The 22,603-nt window shown below is 36.5% G+C and overlaps 1 protein-coding gene across 7 annotated transcripts in view; it reads right to left on the reverse strand.

Annotated features, from left to right (window-relative positions):
* CCDC18 (coiled-coil domain containing 18) overlaps positions 1-22,603 on the reverse strand; it is a 165,163-nt gene that overhangs the window by 34,553 nt on the left and 108,007 nt on the right. For 4 of the 7 annotated variants that reach the window (XM_089919455.1, XM_089919450.1, XM_089919464.1 and 1 more), the window contains one exon: positions 1-20,988. This exon is cut by the window's left edge and continues 34,553 nt beyond it. In XM_089919455.1, the coding sequence (XP_089775581.1) occupies positions 20,392-20,988 (597 nt within the window). In that variant the 3' untranslated portion in view covers positions 1-20,391. The remainder of the gene's footprint in view (positions 20,989-22,603) is intronic. The other 3 variants (XM_089919460.1, XM_089919468.1, XM_089919473.1) reach the window with 3 other exon arrangements.

Below are 22,603 nucleotides of genomic sequence, written 5' to 3' on the forward strand. Positions count from 1 at the left end.
AGTTTAGAATCAGAAAAGAAAGGAAGAACTCTTACATGCATTAAAAACTTACATCTCAAAAATAAAAGTGATGAATTTGTAGTGTACTTTTGTTGACAAAGAGTCTGCTTGGATTTATTCTATAAATTCTAGAATATTAGAGGAAGAAAGCATCCTTGCAAAAGGTGATTTAGGACAAGATTACTACTTTACACTTTATTTATTAGGCTATCTTTCTCACTATGCTAATCTTTTCAAGCATGAGGGGATTCTGTCTTGTCATCTTTGTATTCTCAAGACATATATAAAACAGTGCCTGCCATGAAATAAGTGCACAGTAATGCTTTTTTAAAATAAATAAATGACTAGTAACATAAGGGGCTTCTAATCCCAAGAGGATTTATAAACTGGAATGGAAGACTAGCCAAAAGAATTTAAATGCTTCAGGGATGAACAATTGTAGTGGATTATAAAGACAAACATGCTTTAGGGACATTTTGAGGGAGTCACAATATGAAACTTTTCTACCTTCCCACAAAACTTTCTTTGTGACATTATTTCAAGCATGAAAACTGATCTAAATGGATTTTGGGTCTCACCAATGTGGCAGCTCTTATATTTGCTTGAGTTTACAGACTCTTTGATCTTTCCTCCATAATGGTCATGGATTTTCTTATTTAGCTAACTCTGTGCGTTATTGTGAACCACATTCCCAGATGCTTCAGAGCCACCCATCTTGCTTACTCTTCTCCTCTAGAAAGACTCGGAGAGATATCTTTTCTGTCTGGATGATGAGGTACCACATTCACCCTCGCCTGCTATGGAAGACCAGCCCCAAAGGAGGTTTATACCAAGCAGGCAGATTCTGGTTCCACCTCATTCCTACGTTAAGGCTGTTCTTACTCCTAGAGTTTTGTATACCAGTACCTTCCCATTTCTTGTAACATTGCTTTCAGGAGTAAAATATTTGAAAAATTAAAAAATAATCAGGAAAATATACTTGGGAATATATGATGGAAGGAGAGGGAAGATAGAAAAACAGAAACAGAGAAAGGTGGAAAAAGAAATCTGACCACTTTGAAGTCAATTAACATAATTACAGCCATTCAGTTGAGCAATACAAGAATATGATAAACTTCACAGCTGAGGGGGAAAAACATGGCAGAGGGGCATGCAAAGAAAAGCTGAGAAAGAAATCTAACTCTGAACTGGTCATTCTGCCCTGTAGTGAAGGGCATAGGAGCAATTTTTATGCTGGGGAGAAGTATGTGTGGCCATAACTATCTCTGCCTTCATGCGTTTATACCAGTACAAATCACAAACGACAGAGAATATAAACATACTAACTGAGGCTTTTACCAAGAAGACTTGACTTCTGATTTAGAAACAGTTCAGAACAGGGAAGGAGGGGACCCGTTACTCAGTCATTGTGTAAGTGGCTGGCGCCCTCTAGTGGCTTCTTAATTCCCTGCATGCGGGTCCTAAAATGCACTTTTGAGGAAAAGACCTTTTAGGAAAAAAATAACTAAACATTTTAGGAAAAAACAAAAACACCCTGTTTCAATGTCCTGACATAGAAGTTTTTCAGGGTGTTCTGTCAACAAAGGTAAAATTGGGGAAGATACAATATTTGTCTGTAAAACAATTAAATTATTGAAAATAATCTCTGGTGACCGAAATGGGAAGGAAATCAAAAAGAGGGGATATATGTATACATATAACTGATTCACTTTGCTGTACAGCAGAAACTGTTGCTTTACAGTGTTGTAAAGCAACTATACTCCAATAAAAATTAATACAAAATAAAGAAATAAATTATTGAAAATAAGCTAAGTCTTTGACAAAATGAAATGCCCGTGAACAAAACGATAGCAATTAGTCCTTTCCAGGGAAGGTTTCTACACATCTATAAATGAAGCCAAGAGAATGGATGAGGCATTCAGATAAGCACATCAGAAAGAAAAGAAAAGGTTCAAGGAAGTCAACAACATCTAAACCTGTTAGGGAGCCCAAGATAAGAATTATCAAACAAATAGGAGGACCTTAGACACTGGTATTTGAAAAGATCAGAGAGGAGAGACCATCAAGCCATGGTAGTGGACAGTGTCAAATGGGGCAGAAAAGTAAAGCAGACTCTGATTAAAAACCAGCCAATATGGGGGGTGTGGCCGAAATGTCACAGTAGGATGACCCTGAACTCACCTCCTCCCATGGGCACACCAACATTACAACTACTTACAGAGTAACTATCTATGAGAACGACATGATGACTACCAGAAGAGATTAACACAACTAAAGATATTAATAAGGAACAACAAGATGGGTAGGAGGGGCACAGACATAGAATAGTCAGGACCCACACTCCCAGGTCAGTAATTCACAAACTGGAGGAATTTCACAATCATAGAGGTTCTCCCCAAGGAGCGAGAAGTCCCAACCCCACTTCGGGCTCCCCAACATGGGGGTCAAGTACTAGGAAGATGAGCCCTCAGAATGCCTGGCTTTGAAAACCGGGCGAGGGAAACAAGAGCAAAAACAAACAAATGGAACTAAAGAAAACTAAAAATCTTTTGCACAGAAAAGGAAACTATCAACAAAGCAAAAAGATATTTGCAAATGATGTATCTGATAAGGGACTATTGAAAATATATATTGAAAAAATATATATTGAAAACATACAAAGAACTCATACAACTCAACATCAAAAAAAACAAACAACCTGATTTAAAAGTAGGCAGAGGACCTGAATAGACATTTTTCCAAAGAAGGTGGCCAATAGACACATGAAAAGATGCCAACATCACTAATCGTCAGAGAAATGCAAATCAAAACACAGTGAGAGGGCTTCCCTGGTGGCGCAGTGGTTAAGAATCCGCCTGCTAATGCAGGGAACACGGGTTCAAGCCCCGGTCCGGGAAGATCCCACATACCGCGGAGCAACTAAGCCCGCGAGCCTAGAGCCCGTGCTCCGCAGCAAGAGAAGCCACCGCAATGAGAAGCCCGCGCACCGCAACGAAGGGAAGCCCCCTCCTGCAGCAACTAGAGAAAGCCTGCGCACAGCAACGAAGACACAGCACAGCCAAATATTAAATAAATTTATATATAAAAAAAAAAAACACAGTGAGATATCACCTCACACCTGTCAGAATGGCGATCATCAAAAAGACAATAAATAACAAGTGTTAGCTATGATGTGGGAAAAGGGAGCCCTGGGTACTGTTAGTGGGATTGTAAATTAGTGCAATCAATATGGAAAACCGTATGGAGGTTTCTCAAAAAGTAAAAAATAGAATTGCTGTATGACCCAGGAATTTCACTTCTGGATTTTTACCCAAAGAAAACAAAAACACTTATTAGAAAAACATATGCACCCCAATATTCACTGCAGCACTTTTTACAATAGCCAAAATATGAAAACAACCTACGTGTCCACTGATAGATGAATGCATAAAGAATATGTGGTATATATAATATTATATACATATATCTCCTGTATACAATGAAACATAACTCAGCCAAACCAAAAAAAGAATGAAATTTTGCCATTTTCGATAACAGGGATGGATATAGAGGGTACTATGCTAAATAAAATAAGGCAGAGGAAGACAAATACCCTATGTCCTCACATATATATGTGAGAATCTAAAAAACAAAGCAGACAAACAAACAAAACAAAGTGAAAACAGACTTATAGATACAGAGAATTATGGGTGGTAGGCCAGGGGTGGGCAGGTGGGGGAAAACTGGTGAATTACAAACCTCCAGTTATAAAATAAATAAGCCACAGGAATGTAATATACAGCATAAGGAATATGGTCAATAACATTGCAATAACTTTGGTGACAGATGGTTACTAGATTTATTGTGGTGATCATTCCATATGTATGCAAGTGTCAAATCACTATGTAGTATACGAAACTAACATAATATTGTACATCAACTATATTTCAGTAACTTTTAAAAATCTCTATGCTCAAAAAAGATTAGAAGGATAAAAAACAACATATTAAAAGTGATCTTTTGGTGATAAAAAAACCCAGCCATTGTGCGATGGATTCAAAGGTTAAAACAAGTACCATTCAAAAACAGGCAAACAATATTGATCAGGGTAATAAAATTATAGTTAAAATGAAACCTAAAAGTGTGTCAAATTTTTCCACTGTACTAGAATTTAGATATATTAAATACTGTTTGCATGGGCTTGTTATACACACACACACACACACACACACACACGCATACTTTTCTAGTAACAAAATTTGATCTGTATTCTCATTAAACAGCTTTTATTTCAACATGAGGAAATGGCTTATTGAGCTCTCTATTCAAGGGGAAATGAGTTGAACTAAAAGCTTTCTGTCTTCCTAACTACTTTAGACAGTGTCTGTTGTAAAACGCTGAGGCTATTAGCTTCTCAAATGAATCACAATATATGAAGATATCCAAATTTAATGAGGTAAATGGAAGTATGCCCAGACTACAAAATTATTATTGAGAAATGCATTTAAAGCACTAAACATTTCCCTAATTTGGTTATTAGGCTAGAATGATTCTGCTGTTGTACCACTTCTATCTAGTCCATTTAAAGAAGAGAGAATTAGCATGCTATACAGGAAGCTCCTGAAATGCTTCCACTGCAATAATACTGTTGGTATCTAGAGATTTGGCTCAGGTTTTAGATCTGTTAGGTAAGTTTTGTTTTGTAGGTTTTCATCGCCTTCCTCCCAAATTTACTGACGCCTTAAGACAGAAGAATTATTTTACTCACTGAAAAGAGGTTTTTTTAACTGTTCAACTATGACTTAACTGTCATTACTGACAAGTGAATAAACCCAGTCAATATGCTGGGTTTCTTTTAAAAAATGAAAGTGAACAGAATAATTTTGAAGAGTTGGCTAAACTCAGATGATACAATTGAAACAGTATTTTAAGACAAATTCTACACAAAACCTCATTCTATACAAACACTTTATATTAATAGCACACAACTAGATTATATATTCCTTGAAGTTGGTTGACTGTACATTTAAAATCTTCAGGTCCCAGCACAGTGCCATGAGAATACAATGCTCAATTATTGAAATATTTCTTGACATGGATGACAACTGTGATAGGCAGGATTCTAAAGATACCCCCTTCCATAAGATTCCTGCCCCTTGGTTATTCAGTCAAACAATACTTTAAGTACTGCAGAAATGGGACTTTGCAGATGCAATTAAGGTTATTAGTTGACCTTATGAAAGGGCAATTACCTAAGTGGATCTAACTTAATCATACAAACCCTTAAAGGCAGAGAATATTCTCCAGATGCTGCAGAAAAAAAGGTAGGCAGAAGAGGAAGTCACTTTGAAGCACCACCAGGATTTGATTCCCAGTTGCTGGCTTGAAGATGGAGGGAGACACAGGTCAAGAAAACAGAGATTCAGTCCTAGACCCACAAGGAACTAAATTCTGACAACCTGAAGAAGCCTGGGAAGTAAATTCTTCCCCAAAGCCTCCAGAAAGGATCATAGCCCTACCAACACCAGGATTTTGGCCTCATAAGATCCTGAGCAGAGAACCTTACCACTGCTTGTCAGACTTCTGACGTGTAGAAATGTGAGATAATAAATGGGTATGGTTTTAAACCTCTAAATTTGTGATAGTTTGTGGCAATAGAAAAGTAATGCAAAAATCAAATAAACATGAAATTTTTTGCTATGTAAAAAATTTTTACTAGGTAGGATCTTAAAATTGGGTCCTACATATAATCAGATTCACAATGGTGCCCCTCATAGTCAAACAATTCTCTTTGGGGAAAGAATCTAGAATTTAAATCTACAAGTCTGGTGCAAACCCGAGCATTGCTTCAATTCACGCAGTTCCTTTCATTGTCTTTTCAAATAGGATGCTATATTATTTGGACAGAGGATTTGGTTTTGGAATTTCTCATTTCAATTTGTAATGCTATTTCCTCCAGGAAATCCTTGATCTCTCTTTCTTCTCTGAATTACCTAGTTGTATCATGTTAATGTATCCCTATCTTAAGCCTCCTTAAATTCTGTTTACATGCCTTATATTCCTTTAATTTGAAGACTTTTGAGAAACATAACTTTTTTTTTTTAGTAGGCTGGGATACATAGTGTAATGCAAAATTATATGGAAACTTTCATGTGCAGTTTAAGGGATAATAAAGTGAATAATTTGTCTACCCACCATCCAGGTCATTCTACATCCCAGAAGTTCTCTGTATGCTCCTCCCTAGTTGAATTCCCTCACTACTTCCAGAGATAACAACTATCCTGATTTTTGTGTTAAGCATTCTCTTGTTTTTCTTTATAGTTATTGCCTATGTTTACCTAAACAACATATTGTTTAGCTTTCCTTGTTTTGAACATAAAGTTTGTGAATTTCTACCAAAAAAAAAAAATCCTGCTGTGATTTTGATTGGGATTGTCATCCCTTCTAATCTGGAAGCTCTTATTTTATTTTTCCCCCATATTACACTGGCTGAAACCTCCATTAAAAGTTAGAAAGAAATGGTGAGAGTGGATATCCTTACCTTGTTTCTAATCTTAGGAGGATATCATTCAGTCTTTCATCTTCAAGTATGGTATCAGTTATAGGTTTTTCATAGATGTCCTTTATCAGATTAAGGAAGTTAATCTTCTATTCCTAGATTGCTGGGAGTTTGTTTTTTATTGTGATAAGATATATATAAGAAAACATTTTTCCCATTTTAGCCATTTTGAAGTGTACAGCTCAGTAGCATTAGGTACATTCACATTGTCGTGCAGCCATAGCCACTATCCGTCTCCAGAATTTTTCATCATCCCAAAATAAAACTCTGTAGCTATTAAACAATAAATCTCCATTCCCTTCTTCCAGCTCATGGTAACCATCATTTCTATGAATTTGCCTATTCTAAGTAACTCATATAAGTGAAATCATACAGTATTTGTCCTTTCATATCTGGCTTATTTCACTTAGCATAAAGATTTCTAGGTTCATCCAAGTTGTAGCACAAATCAGAATTTCCTTCTTTATTAAGGCTGAATAATATTCCATTTTTGTATGCATATACCACATTTTGTTTATCCATTCATCCATCAGTGGACACATGGGTTGCTCCCATCTTTTTTGCTATTGTGAATAATGCTGCTAGGAACATTGGTGTACAAATATCTGTTCAAATCCCTGCTTTCAGTTCTTTTCAATATATACTCACAAGTGGAATTGCTGGGTAATATAATAATTCTAGTTTTAGTTTTTCGAGGAACTGCCATACTGTTTTCCATAATGGCTAAATCTTTTACATTCTCTTCAGTAATGCACAAGGGTTCTAAATTCTTCACATCCTCACTAAAACTTATTTTCTGTTGTTTGTTTTAAGTAATAACTATCCTAATGGATGTGAATTGGTATCTCATTGTGGCTTTGATTTGCATTTCTCTAATGATTAGTTAGCATCTTTTCATGTGCTTATTGGCCATCTGTATATCTTCTTTGGAGAAATAGCTATTCAAGTCCTCTGTCCATTTTTAAATTGTGTTGTTACTACTGTTGTTGCGTTTTTTTGTTTTTTTTTTTTTTTGTGGTACGCGGGCCTCTCACTGTTGTGGCCTCTCCCGTTGTGGAGCACAGGCTACGGACGGGCAGGCTCAGCGGCCATGGCTCACGGGCCCAGCCGCTCCACAGCATATGGGATCTTCCCGGAACGGGGCACGAACCCGTGTCCCCTGCATCGGCAGGCGGACTCTCAACCACTGCGCCACCAGGGAAGCCCTGTTGATGAGTTTTAAGAGTTCTTTCTATATTCTGGATATTAATCTCTTGTCAAATATATGATTTGAAAATATTTTCTCCTAGAGTTTTTTTCTAATCAAGAATGGATGTTGGGGACTTCCCTGGTGGTGCAGTGGTTAAGAATCTGCCTGCCAATGCAGGCGACAAGGGCTCGAGCCCTGGTCCAGGAAGATCTCACCTGCTACGGAGAAGCGAAGCCCGTGCACCACAACTACTGAGCCTGCGCTCTAGAGCCCACAAGCCACAACTACTGAAGCCTGCATGCCTAGAGCCCGTGCTCCACAACGAGAAGCCACCGCAATGAGAAGCCCCCCCACCACAACAAAGAGTAGCCCCCACTCGCCGCAACTAGAGAAAGTCCGCGCACAGCAACAAAGACCCAATGCAGCCCAAAAACAACAAAAAAGAATGGACGTTGGATTTTGTCAAAAACTTTTTCAGCATCTATTGATGATGTTTTCAAAATTTTTACTTTGTTAATATGATGAATTTCTCTGACTGCTTTTTAAAAAACACTTTATTGAGACATAATTCATAGCCCATAAAATTCACCCATTTAAAGTACATAATTAAATGGTTTATAGCATCCACAGAATTATACGATCACCACAATCGCTTTTAGAACATTTCATTACTCCAAAAAGAAACCCTGTATCTATTAGTAGTCACTCCCATTTCCATCTGTATTATTCAGTTGTCATATTAATTAAGGCTGCCAGAACAAAATACCACAGACTTGGTGGCTTAAACAATAGAAATTTATTTCTATTCTGGAGAACAGAATATATTTAATTCTGGAGGCTGGAAGTCCAGATGGCTGTCTTTGTGCAGTATCCTCAGATGGCCTTTTTTCTGTTTGTGTGTACTCCTGGTATCTCTTCCTCTTCTTTTTTTAAAATAAATTTATTTATTTATTTTTGGCTGCATTGGGTCTTCGTTGCTGCATGCGGGCTTTCTCTCGTTGTGGCGAATGGGGGCTACTCTTTGTTGTGATGCGTGGGCTTCTCATTGCAGCGGCTTCTCTAGGAGTGTGGGTTTCAGTAGTTGTGGCATGCAGGCTCAGTAGTTGTGGCTTGCAGGCTCTAGAGTGCAAGCTCAGTGGTTGTGGCACACGGGCTTAGCTGCTCCGCGGCATGTGGGATCTTCCCAGACCAGGGATCGAACCAGGGTCCCCTACATTGGCAGGCAGATTCTTAACCACTGTGCCACCAGGGAAGTCCCCCCTGTCCCTTTTCTATTCAATTCCCCACCCTTGAGAGACAAGCACTGTTTTGATTTCTATTATATATCAGTTTTGTTTGTTCTTAAAATTCATATAAATGGAGTCATATAGTATTTTTATGTATAGCTTTTTTCATTCAGTATATTTTTGATATGTATCCACTTATTCTGTATAACAGTTTATTCTTTTTTATAGTACTTAACTGTATGAATGTATCAAGTTGCCTATTCATTCTTATACTCACGGACATTTGAGTTTTTCTAGTTTTTGGCTATAAATGAGAAATGGTACTATGAACATTAATGTACAAGTCTTTTGGTGGACGTATATTTTCATTTCTTTTGGCTAAATACCTAGGAGTGGTATTGCTGGATCATATAATAGCTGTATGTAGAAATTAAAAGGAACTGCCAAAGAATTTTCCAAAGTGATTCTAGATGTTCCACATCATTTGGTGTTACCAGTTATTTTAATATTAGCTATTCTTTTTTTTTTGGTTATTTGTTAATATTAGCTATTCTCATGGGTAGCCTATTGTGGTTTTATTTTTATTTTCTTAATGACTAAATATGTTGAACACTTTTAAATGTGCACATGACCACTCACATATATTATTCTGTGAAGTATCTGTTTAAGTCTTTTACCTTTTTTTTTGTTTTTTGACCATGCTGTGCAGCATGCAGGATCTTAGTTCCCCAACCAGGGATTGAACCCAGGCCCCCTTCATTGGGAGCATGGAGTCTTAACCACTGGACAGCCAGGGAAGTCCCCTTACCAATTTTTAAATTGGGATTACAAATTTTTTTTTAATTTATAGTGAGTTGTTTTACAAATTTTGAATGCAAGTTTTCTGTCTCATATATTTATAGCTCTCTCTCTGTAGCATGCATTTTCATTTTCTTAATGCTGAGAGATTTAAGAGAAGTTTTTCATTTTGATCAAGTCACTTATTTACTTTTATAACTAGTGCTTTTTGGGTCCTAAGAAATCTCTACATACTCCAAAGTCATGAAGTTATTCTCCTATGTTTCTTCCAGAATCTTTAAAGTTTTAGCTTTTACATTTAGGTTTATAATCCACCCTGACTTATTTTTAAAATATAATATGAGGTAGAAATTAGACTATTTTTTTCCCCCTTAAGTTTCTCCAACAGTTCCATCATTATTTGTTGAGGGCTTTCCTTTCAACATTGAATTACTTTGGTGCCTTGCTGAAAATCAGTTAAATATATACCTTTACATATTATATATATATATAAATATATATTAAATCATATAAATATATAAATACATAATTTGCTATGTTCCACTGATATATTTATGAACTCTTTTTAGTTCTATTGAATTTTAACTTTATAATAATTCTTGAAATCAGGTAGTATAGTGTAAGTCCTCCAACTTTGTTCTTTTTCAAGATTATTTGTCTACTCTAGGTCCTTGACATTTCCACTTAACTGTTAGAATCAGCTTGTTGAAGTCTTTAAAAAAATCTGTTGGAATTTTGTTTGGGTCTGCATTGAATCTATACATCAATTTGAGACAGAACTGACATCTTAGCAATATTGAACATCATGAATGTGGTATATATTCTCTATCTCTTTATTTTTTTATTTTATTTTTCTTTTTGCGGTACGTGGACCTCTCACTGCTGTGGCCTCTCCCACTGTGGAGCACAGGCTCCGGATGCGCAGGCCCAGCGGCCATGGCTCACGGGCCCAGCTGCCCCGCGGCACGTGGGATCCACCCGGACCGGGGCACGAACCCACATCAGCAGGCGGACTCCCAACCACTGTGCCACCAGGGAAGCCCTCTCTATCTCTTTAAATCTTTGTCTTGGCAGTGTTTTGAACTTTTTAATATACAGGTCTTCATGTCTTACATTAAATTTTTTCCTAGGTACTTTATGTTGCTTATTGTTGACATGAAAAAGGTTTTAGTGATTTGAATAGAAGATAAAAACAGTCACAACAGTCCCTTAAGCCAAAGCATAATCAAGGCCCTAATTCTCTTCAATTCGGTGGAGGCTGAGAGGTGAGGAAGCTGCAGAAGAAAAGTATGAAGCTAGCAGAGGCTGGTTCATGAGGTTTAAGGAAAGACACCATGTCCCAACATCAAAGTACAAGGTGAATCAGCAAGCGCTGATGTAGAAGCTGCAAGTTATCCAGAAGATCTAGCTAAGATAATTAATGAAGGTGGCTACACTAAACAGTAGACTTTCAGCGTAGACTAAACAGCCTTCTATTGGAAGAAGATGCCATCAGGACTTTCATAGCTAGAGAGAAGAAGTCAATACCTGGTTTCAAAGCTTCAAAGACAGGCTGACTTTCTTGTCAGGGGCTAACATAGCTGGTGACTTGAAGTTGAAGCCAATGCTCATTTACCATTCTGAAAATCCTATGGCACTTAAGAATTATGCTAAACTACTCTGCCTGCACTCTGTAAATGCAACAATAAATCCTGGATGACAGTAAATCTGTCTACAACATGGTTTACTGAATATTTGAATCCCACTGTTGATACCTACTGCTCAGAAGAAAAGATTCCTTTCAAAATATATTACTGCTCATTTACAACACACCTGGTCACCAAGAGCTTGGATGGAGATGTACAATGAGATTAATGTTGTCTTCATGCCTGCTTAACACAGCATCCCTTCTGCAGCGCATGGACCAAGGAGCAATTTCCACTTTCAAGTGTTATTATTTGAGAAATAAATTGTAAGGCTATAGCTGCAATAGTGAGTGATTCCTCTAATTGATCTGTGCAAAGTAAACTGAAAACCTGCTGGAAAGGATTCACCATGCTAAATACCATTAAGAACATCTGTGATTCATGGGAGGTCAAACTATTAACACTCATAGGAATTTGGAAGAAGTTAATCCCAAACCTCCTGGATGACTTGGAGGGGTTTAAGACTTTAGTGGAGGAAGCAGCAAGAGAACTAGAATCAGAAGTGGAGCCTGAAGTTTTGACTGAATTGTCACAATCTCATGATAAAACTTGAATGAACAAGGGGTTACTTCTTATGGATGAGCAAACAGAGTAGTTCCTTGGGATGGAATCTACTCCTCGTGAAGATGCTGTAAAGACTGTTGAAGTGACAACAAAGGATTTAGAATATTATGTCAACTTAGGTGATAAAGCAGGATTTGAGAGGATTGACTCCAATTCTGAAAGAAGTCCTATTGTGGGTAAAATGCTGTCAAACAGCACTGCATGCTACAGGGAATTGTTTGTTAAAGGAAGGGTCCATCTGTGCGGCAATCTTCATTGTTGTCTTATGTTAATAAATTGCCACAGACACCCCAGCCTCAGCCACCACCAAGACAGAGGAAAGACCCTCCACCAGAAAAAAGAATATGAATGCTGAAGGCTCAGATAACGCTTAGTATTTGTTAGCAATAAAGCATTTTAAAATTAAGGCATGTACATTGATTTTTTTTTAGACATAATGCTACACAGACTAACATACATAGTTATATAAACATAACTTTGATTATGCTTGATTTGTTTACTGTGTATTCACTTTACTGCAGTGGTCTGGAACTGCACTAGCAATAAAGCATTTTAAAATTAAGGCATGTACAAGACTGTCATGTGGATTAAATGAGTTATCAAATATAAAATGCCTAAAATAGTGCTTGATAAATGGTAAACATTCAACAAAAGCTAGCCATTATTAGTACAATTATGAACCTGTGGCAGAATGAACTCTAAATTCATATTACTTGTTTTAAAAATAAAGTATCACTAGAAAAATAAGCAAATAATATGGTAGTCTGAATGTACTTATTATGCATTTTAACAATGATTTCTACATAAAAAATAAAGAAAAGGAAAGTAGCAAGTTTAAACCAAAACAATAAATAAAGTGAATTAATTTTCACAAAAAGTATAAGTAAGCTTTAGAAGAAAGAACTTTCTTTAAAAACCTTAAAATTTATTCAAAAGCAATAAAATAACAGTTTCTGTGAAGTATGAACTGTATATAATAAGTAAACACAGCACAGTACCAAAAATTCCATTTTTCATCACATCAACGTCTTCTTTTAATTACAAATTTTCTCCCTGGAATAATGCAAATTAATAGATTATTATTTGAAATACTGATTTAGCATTAAAAGTCCACTATAATAATGAGGGGCATAATTTAAAGCAAGAGTGGAAAATATTTAGTCAGTTGAAAAACATGAATCAGAATGTCAGTAATGGACCACATCGATAGAAAAAGCAAATAAATCTGGTTGGGGAATTAGGAGGGAGTGCAAAATTAAATTGATTTTAAAAACAAAAACAGGTGACAATAAAAATAAGATATTTAGACATTGGTGTCACTTTATGGTTCAACTGAAGGCACAGTAAGATAGATGAAGGGCTACATGAAAAAAGTCAATGAAAAAGAGAGAAAAAAACAGAACAGGAAAGGAAAAAGACAAGAGAGAAATGTTGCACAAAGAAGTAGCACAACATACAAAAGTGGAAAAGTCTCAGGAGATTCTAATACTATAGGTCAAATATTCTTGTCGTATCTTGGTCTTTGCTTGGGCCAGGAATTTGAAAATATTATCATGTCTCTAGGTACGTACCTGTACTCCTACTTCATCTTGGTTTTTTTTTTCCACTTTTAATTGTTACCCAATCACTGATTTTATCAATTCTCATTTTTCATCTTATTGCGCAGTATACAGGACCATATTTTGTAAACTACTTTTCTTTTTGAAAATAAGAGGGATAAATAATACTCCTTTCAACTTCCTAATAAACTGTGAATTAGCTAATTAATTCACAACACTTCTACTGCTCTAATCTAAAACAGGAGTTCTTAACTTGAAGTCTGTGAACTCCTTGAAATTGTGTTCAAAATTGTGTGCATGTGTAACTTTTTGTGGGTTTTGAAACTTTTGTCAGAGTCTGAAAGCAAAATACTACTGTGGTAGAGGCTTTATTGTGAATGGAACTGCCAACATAGTTAACCATTAAGAAAATCAGTATTGGGGCTGATCTTCTTGTTCCAAGAAAGGAAGCTAACACTTACTTAACATTTCTCACATACCAATTTCTATGTTCTTTCTGCTGCACCAGTGGACTTTAAGATTGCACTCTTTGGAGCAGGGCTAATGTACGTCCTAAGCACAGTCCAATAGTGATGCCCCCAGCCCTTCCATTGCTTAAAATAAAGAGCTTTATTTTACACCTTTACACATATTAACTGATGAGTTAAATGCTATCAGGACTTAGCCTGCTGGTTTTTACTCTCTACAGAAGTGAAACTCACACCATGAATTAGAAACAAATGTAAATATCTGACAACACCTTCAAACCAAACTTTAAAACTTTAGTCATTCACCATACCAAAGAAAGATTTTTTTAACAGTGTAGATTAAATTGGAATATGGCAGATAAAGACAATAACAAAAAAGTCTACTATAGTCAAGTGTGGCAGTGAAAGGGTTAAGGGCATGATAGCTAGGGCAAAAAACTCTGTGGTGCTCCCCTTCCCTTGGTGCCCTAAGCTTGTACTTATTTTCCTTAAAAGTTAATCCAAGGCTGCTCTGTAGTTTTTGCATGAGCAGTCATGAAAGAGGTGAGCAAGTAATTGGGTAAAGCTCAGAAACAATTCACCCTCAATCAGATAAACTATCTTTGTATCTGATTGACATATTTGTGTTTCTTTATAACATTTCATTTAAACAACACTCCTTGGCTTTTTAAAAGAGCTTAAAAAGTCTGCTTTTAAATCGGAGACCAATCCAATGTCTACTTTAGTGATGGGTGAAACAAGCTGAGAACCAGAACTAGCCTGTACATCAAGGTTCTACACCCCAATTTAAAATACTTCATGTCAAATTTTACTAAGTGGTACACAGTTATTAATGCAATGCACATGTAAATGACCATGAAGGTAGTTAAAGAGTAAAACCATAGCAAGTCAAAGTTTCTTTCAATAGTAGCTGTCCTAGCTCTGAATTTTCTTACTTTCCATTAGAAAAAAACAGTGAAATTAGAAAAGAAAAAAATGGAGGTCCTACAGAAAAAAGCATTGAGAAGACATCTTCAGCCACCTTTTCCTCAACATTAGGTATAATCAGTAAGTAATGACCATTAGAGAACTGAAAAAAACCCACAGATGAGCATTTATCAAGCATCAGTCCTAGCACAGGTTCCAAAGGACACCGAATATAGTTCTCAGCAACCAAAAGAGCCAGTCCTTTCTGCCCAAGACAAAATTAAGCCAACACAGAGGCTCATGAGTTATGAGTCCCAAGTGAGCCTCAAGTCATGATGAATATTGACAGTGAAACCGAGCAGGACCCTGTGGGGCTCCTGGGCACAGAAGCCTTTCTGTGTTCCCCGTTTATTGTTTGTAGAAAATAGGCTTCAGCCTCCATGACCTTCCCTGAATTCCAAAGGGCAGGTTCAAACCGTTGCTAATCAGGGAAGGGAGGGGACACAGAGACAGACAAAGGAGGAACAGTCCAAAAACAATAGCGCAGCCTTGGGGCAGGGTCCTGGTTCTGCCTCAAGGGATACACATAACAATATCTTTGAGCTCTTCTGCAGAACTAAAACTCCCAACAAATGGAAGATGTTAACTACTTGAAGCATTCTTCATTCCAGAGAGAAAGTCACAGTTTGATAACCTCGAGAACCACAGCAGCTCATCAGGAAACCACCTGAGGACAGATTAAAGGAATACAGGCCCTGCACATACCCTGATCCTTATCAGCAACCCTGCCCTTGAACCATTGCTATAAAATTCCTCACCAAACTCCCTGGGTTTTGAGGCTACGAGCCTGCTGTATCCCCCTTTGCCTGGCAAAGCAATAAAGCTCTCCTTTTCTACTTCACCCAAAACTGTCTCTGAAATTCAGTTCGGCACCAGTGCACAGAGGCCAAGTTTTTGGCATTAACAGTGGTTAATGCATTTAAAACTCAGCAGAGTATCACTAGTGTTAAAAAACAAAATACAACCAAGTATATTTGAAGATCTAATTGGCTTTATGCATGAATCAGATAGCATTTCATCTAGTAAACAGAGAGGTGCTCAGAGTGTTAGGGGAAACACTGACTGAAACCGATGCCCTAGCCAGGCACCATAGTAACCACTTGCATGAATTACCTTAAACAGGAGGTCCTGGGAAGGAATGCAGAATTAACAAGCTACCACCAACCGGAGTAATTCAGGGAAGGTCAAAAGGAGAGAGGAGACACCAGTCCATATGTCCTAGCACCCTCCCAGAATTCTCCTCGCTGGAATCCATCTTGGCTGAGTGATGTGTGTGCCACCAGGAAGGACCCTGAGTCAAAATGATTGGCCAGAGACAACCTGGAAACTAATCCCATCACCGTAAAACCCTGAAAGCCAGTGGCAGAGCAGTCCTCCTGGGTTCCCTTATCCTCCTGCTCTCCACCCAGGTGCCCCTTCCCAATAGTCTCTTGCTTTGTCAGCACATGTTTCTCCTCGGACAATTCATTTCTGAGTGTTAGAGAAGAGTCCACTCTCAGGCCCTGGAAGGGGTCCCCCTTCCTGCAACAAAAGGAGCTGTACAATATGGAAGGCTTTAATAGGCAGAATCTGGGCAGGATAAGACAGTTATTAGCAAAAGAAAAGAAAGGATTGTTTCAGTCAAGGTCACCTTTCTTTGGGGGAAGGGTGGCAGGGGTCTTATCAGGTAGATTACCCCGCTACTGCTGATCGGAAAATTCCAATGATTGACTTAAAATTCCACTCCTAGGAGAGGCTGCAATTAGGTCTTGGTTTGCTGTCCTAGGGGCAAGTGACTCCACTTTGTGCTCCACCTTTTTTTTTTTTTTAACACTAGCAATAAATAAAACTATATGTGTACAGAATTTAACTTTGGCTAGATTTTCTTAAGAACTGACTAAAGTATTTTGCACTGAGTTTCCATGATAATAGAATAGGTAAATTGATTTGCAATATTCAAATCCATCTATCTTTCCCAATGAGCTTTAGAGTGAGAAATATTCTATCAGCTGTGTAGTAATTTTAAGTCCCACAACCTTAATCTCTAATTGACTAAGTAGTTGCAAGACCAAACTATATAATTAGACAGTACTGAAGAAAAGATAAGTACAATTATGTAAATAGTATTATCAATAGTGGTTAAGAAGAGAGACTCAGCTTCCTCATCTATATAGTGAGAATAATAATAGTAGCCACTAAAATAGAAGATTTGGTATTATTAGGATAATAATAGTACCTATCACAAGGTTGTTAATAAAGATTAAATGAGTTAATCTATGTAAAGCATTTAGAATAGTAAATTTATCCTGTATAAATTCTATTTTACCAAAAATAAGACTCTTGTATATCCATGACTGTAAGGGCCATTGGAATATAGCAGAGGTTCTTAAAGGGAGCAGTACTCTCCCCTAGGGAACATTCTGGAAATCTGTAAAAGTACTTGTTGGTTGTCACTATGATGAGGAAAAAGGGACATCCTGTTGCTGGCACAGAATAGACAGGGACAAAAGACACCAGATGTCTTATGGTTTGCATGGCAGTTCTACACAACAAAACTATCTCCTTGGCAATCCTACTAGACTTCCCTAGTCCATTTATATTTTCCCACTCTACAAGATAACTGTTTCATATACCTCCCCTCTTCTTAAACCTCTAATACCCTACCCTGCCTTAGCTGATAACCCTGTTTCTTATTTCACTAAGAAAACAAAGGCAATTAATAATGGAATTCCTCCCCCGCCACCATGTGTTTCTTCCACTCCATGTATTTCTGTACCCTTATATTCTGCCTTCCTTCCCAGTACAGTGGATAAACTGCCCCTTCTTTTATTCAAGGCCAATTCTACTTCTCTTCTGTATCCTGTCCCCTTCAGCCTACCTTAAGGATTTTACTCCTTCCACTCTGTCTTGCATTATCAGTTTCCTCGTCTACTGGATCATTCCTACCAACATACAAAATGCTGTTTTATCTCTTATCCTAAAAAACAAAATAAAAAACTCTCCCTTGACATCACATTCCCCTCATTTCTCTGCTCTACTGTATATCAAGAGTTGTTTATTCTTGGTGTTTGCATTTCTTCTCCTCCCATTCTTTGCTGATTCCACTCTAATCAGGCTTTTATCCTCACTATTACTCTGAAGCCATTCTTAAAAATGTCATTAACAGCTTCCACATTAACAAATATGATATCAATTATCAATCCTCACTTTATTTAGCAACATTTGACACAGTTGATCTCACCCTCCTTCTTGAAGCACATTTTTACTTGGCTTATGGAATATTATTATACTCTCCTATTTTTCTCCTATCTCACTGTTTACTTCTCAGTTAGCTTTAATTTAAATTATCGATACTCACATGCTAAAAGTAATTTAGCCTTACTAAATTAGGCTTAGTTTTTGGACTTTTTTCTTTTTTTAACCTCCATTAATTTCCTTGATTTAATCCATCATTATGGCTATAACTACCATCTATATGCTGATGATATCTAAATTTATAATTTGTCTCATAAATGCAACAATTTATCATCTTCATCTGGATATCTAATAGAACTCTCAAATTTATATCTAAAATCAAACCCTTGATTCTCTCCATGCCTCCAAATCTGCTCATCTCCTAGTATTCCTCATCTCAGTAAATGCTCAGTTACTCTGGCTAAACTCTTTGTAGTCTTTCATGACTTCTATGTCACTCAAAACCTATATCAAACACTGTTTGCTCTACCTTCAAAATATATCCAGAAATTGAACCATTCTCAACACCTTCACATCTATCCTCCTGCCTATCCAAAATCATATCCTGCCTGGATTTTTACAAGTAGCCTCCTATATGTTCTCTGTTCTTGTCCCTTTATCATCCATTCTTCATAAAGCAATCAGAGTGATCCTTTAAAAACATAAATCAGATCATGTCACTTTCTTAAGCATAACCCTCTGATGTCTTCCCATCACACTTCAAAAGGAGCTACAAGATCACTATGGCACCCCCACCTCCACTACCCTACCCTTGGCATTATCTCTTATCACATCCCCTCCCTCTTTTTACACCAAATCATCCATACACCTCCTAGCAGTTTTTTGAACATACCAGGCATGCTACCACCTCAGGACGATAACACTTGTTTCTGTTCCTCCAATGCTCTTCCTTCAGATACTGAAGTAGTTTAATTCCTTACTTCCTATAGGACTCTGATCAAATGTCATCTTCTCATGAGACCTTCCCTGATCACCAGATCTAAAACAGTATACCTGATTCACATCATATCCTCTTACCAGCTTTTCTTCATGACACTTATTTCCACCTGGCATTAGAGCATATGTTTATTTACTTGTTTATTGATGATCTCCCCACTAAAATGTAAGCTCTGTTTGGACAGGGTCTTGATCATTTTTGTTTTGTTTATTTCTATAATCCCAGTGCCTGGTACATAGTAGATGCTCAATAAATCCTAAATGAATTAAATGGCTAAATAAATGATATACAGTAAACACAACTGTAGTTTTAAAGGCTAGATGAAAATTAATTTTATCAGGCTTTATAGAAGTTTGCCTTGTTTATTTTACCATCTTACTTGTTTGCTATACACTTGAAATTTCATAATGTGTAAATTTTGTTTTTACCAATACCATTATTATTTCTAGTCTTCTGCTTATAAATAATAAATTAAGCTTTTTCTTTTTTTTGGCTGTGCCACGTGACTTGCGGAATCTCAGTTCCCCACCAGGGACTGAACCTGAGCCATGGCAGTGAAAGTCCGCAATCCTAACCACTAGGCTATCAGGGAACTCCCCAGATTAAGCTCTTTTTAATGTAAGGAAGGACGTGGAGAAATGAATAGAAGCTCCAACAGTCTTTGTCTTGGATCCATTCTAAAAACACTTTTTAAACTTTTTAGGCCACCAAACTTATTATGACATGTTTGAAATGAGGCAAATGGGCATTTGAAAAAAGCTGAAATTACCTGGAAGAGATTCTTTATTTCTCTGTGCAAACTATAGATTAACTGCTTATAAACAATGTCGAGTGTCTGTAAGGTATGTAAGCAGGGACAAAGTTGCCTCTTCAGTATGATATGCTCAGGAATAATGAGAGCAGAAAAATCATGTGAATGAGATATTCTGAGCCACTATGGAAATTCTATGACCAAAACAAAGACTACCTTAATAATCTTTACTAGAATGGTTTCCAGGAAGTCTAGGAACACAACTAATTTTGGAACTCCAAAAAACATTCTCTAATACTCTGGAGTTCAAAATACTTTCCCAGTATGAGGTAGAATTAGTCTTCAGTCAAATATAGAGATTATATTTAATCAAATACATAGGCTACTTTAACAAAAGGTAATTTTCAAAGCTTAATTTTCAACTCTACTTATCTGGGGTAAAGGCATTCTAAACTCACAATGAAGTTTTTCATACTTTCAATATTTGTGTACATCACCTAATGGCATGAGTGCTTCATTTAAACGTATGGGTTTCTTTCTTACAGAAAATAAAATGATACTAATTGGAGACAAATTATTATAACTTCTAACGTATGAAATACATACCTGAGTTGAACCAGCACCTGTTTGCATAGAAGACTTTTTTAATAGTCTCACTTCTTTGTTTATATATCTTAGCATTCCACTAAGTGTACTGAAGTCATTATTCTCAGAACTATCATCTTCTAGGTCATATGGGAGAGGTTTAAATGAGTCTGACTGGGTATAAGTCAGATCCTTCTGGCTTTCTTCTAATGTTGAAGGTTGTTCCAATTGCATTTTTTTTAAGTCCTGCAGTAATTCTTCAGAAAGATCTTCATCACTACGAGTTCTGAAACTAAGGTCACTGGCACTAATAGAGCGACGTAGTTTTCTACACTTGAAGAAAGCTGTGTGAGAATGCTTAGCAAATTTTGAATCTTGAATATCAGGCGCAATTTCTACTGGAGATGTAAATGGGGCTCGTAGAAACTTGATGTCTTCTGACCTTTCATGTCCAGAAATTTTGGCTTGCAATCTGGTTAATTCTGATTCCTGTAGAAAAATTGGTACATAGTAGGTGCTGATTACATATTTCTTAAATGAATGAATTACTTAGAAAATCAGACTCTTAGAAGTCATCTAAGTTAAACTTCATCCTAGTACAGAAATTCTTTTTATAACAACTCTTGAGTTTTCCAAGCTCTGTTAAAACCCTTCATTGTGGGAAAATTATCTATATTCACTAGAAATATGTTTAAACTATACTAAGGAATTCCACTGAAAATTACATTTTCCTTATAGAACTTTTTCTTTCTTAGTATTGATGACAATATAAATTTCTATTCAAGACTGAAATCTTACATCTAAAAAATTTTCTGCAAAAGTATAAAAAGGTATACAATCATTTGTTAATCTAACATACATACATACAAAAAAACAATGCCCTGCAGAGTTTTCTAATAGGAAATAAATGTCTATTAGCTACTCTGCTTTATATGTCATCATCACAAGAAATCTTTACTAGAAAATTTTCAAAGAAAAGCCTTTAAATGATTAATAATATTTAATAAATTAATCCTTATTAAATAAACTTTTCATTTCTGTTTTTCCGTGTCCTTCATTTGGGTCCTCTGACCCAACTTTGGGATCCTAAGAATAAGACTGCATACACTGAAAAGCGATAAAGCCAAAAAAAAAAAAGGGAAGACATTTTAATTTCAAAAGTTAAACATACGTAGTAGTTTCCTGTTCAAATACATTCTCCTTTTCTTACAAGTATCCATAAGATGCATATTTCTAAACCAGTCACTTTTAAACTGATAGTTTCTATTCTTTCTAAAAATACTGTACTTATAACTAAAACTGTCATAACCACAGTGTGCATTGCAAAATGAAAGTTTAACATGCATGTTTCAGTCCTTTGATGTCTTTACAGTACTTTATCTAGATAAGCTTGATTTATAAGTGGCAGAAGTGCGAATTTTTTTAGTAAGTCTTGTATTCACATTTTTATAATCATAATTAATGAAGTAATTATAAAGTTGACACATATAAGGTCATGTGCAGTTTAAGTTTTTTTTTAAACTTCTGTGTGTTATCTAGCCAAACTGAGAAATGTGGTATCTCAGATAAGCAGGATTCCATTTAACTTACAGTTCAACACCTAACTTTTACAAAGAAATGTAGTATATTGAATATATTAAACATAATTCAACTTTTTCTTAAGACTCAGAGAAGTTCACTGCTGTGATCATTATTGTAGTGTGCAATAATACAGTGATGTCTTCAGGGCTTTCAGAAAATGGACTTAGCTTTGCTCTTACTTCCTCAAATACGAGGGTACTTGTTAGGGTACCAAAAGAGGTGAACTGGAAACAGTGCCTCAAACAGTGTTCTTCTCTTCTCCCTCACTTCTGTTTCTGTTCTCTGTCATTTACTGCTGCTGTCAATGAATTGCTTTCCATTATTTATAGTTACTTCTAATTGTTACATTTATGCCAGCTTCTGCTCTTCTATTAGCTTTTCTTCTTTCTTTCTCTCTTATCCTCCTTAACTTCTCTCCAATCTAGACTTTGGAGCCAGCTGTGGTTGCCTTACTTTCTACTGTCAGAAAACAAAGAAATTCTACCTCTGTCTGGTATACTGGCTAATCATAGTACATGTTCTA

Source organism: Delphinapterus leucas, chromosome 1 (assembly GCF_059928025.1).
Source record: "Delphinapterus leucas isolate spDelLeu-1000000601 "Yukka" chromosome 1, BTC_Dleu_Yukka2, whole genome shotgun sequence".
Lineage (NCBI taxonomy): Eukaryota > Metazoa > Chordata > Mammalia > Artiodactyla > Monodontidae > Delphinapterus > Delphinapterus leucas.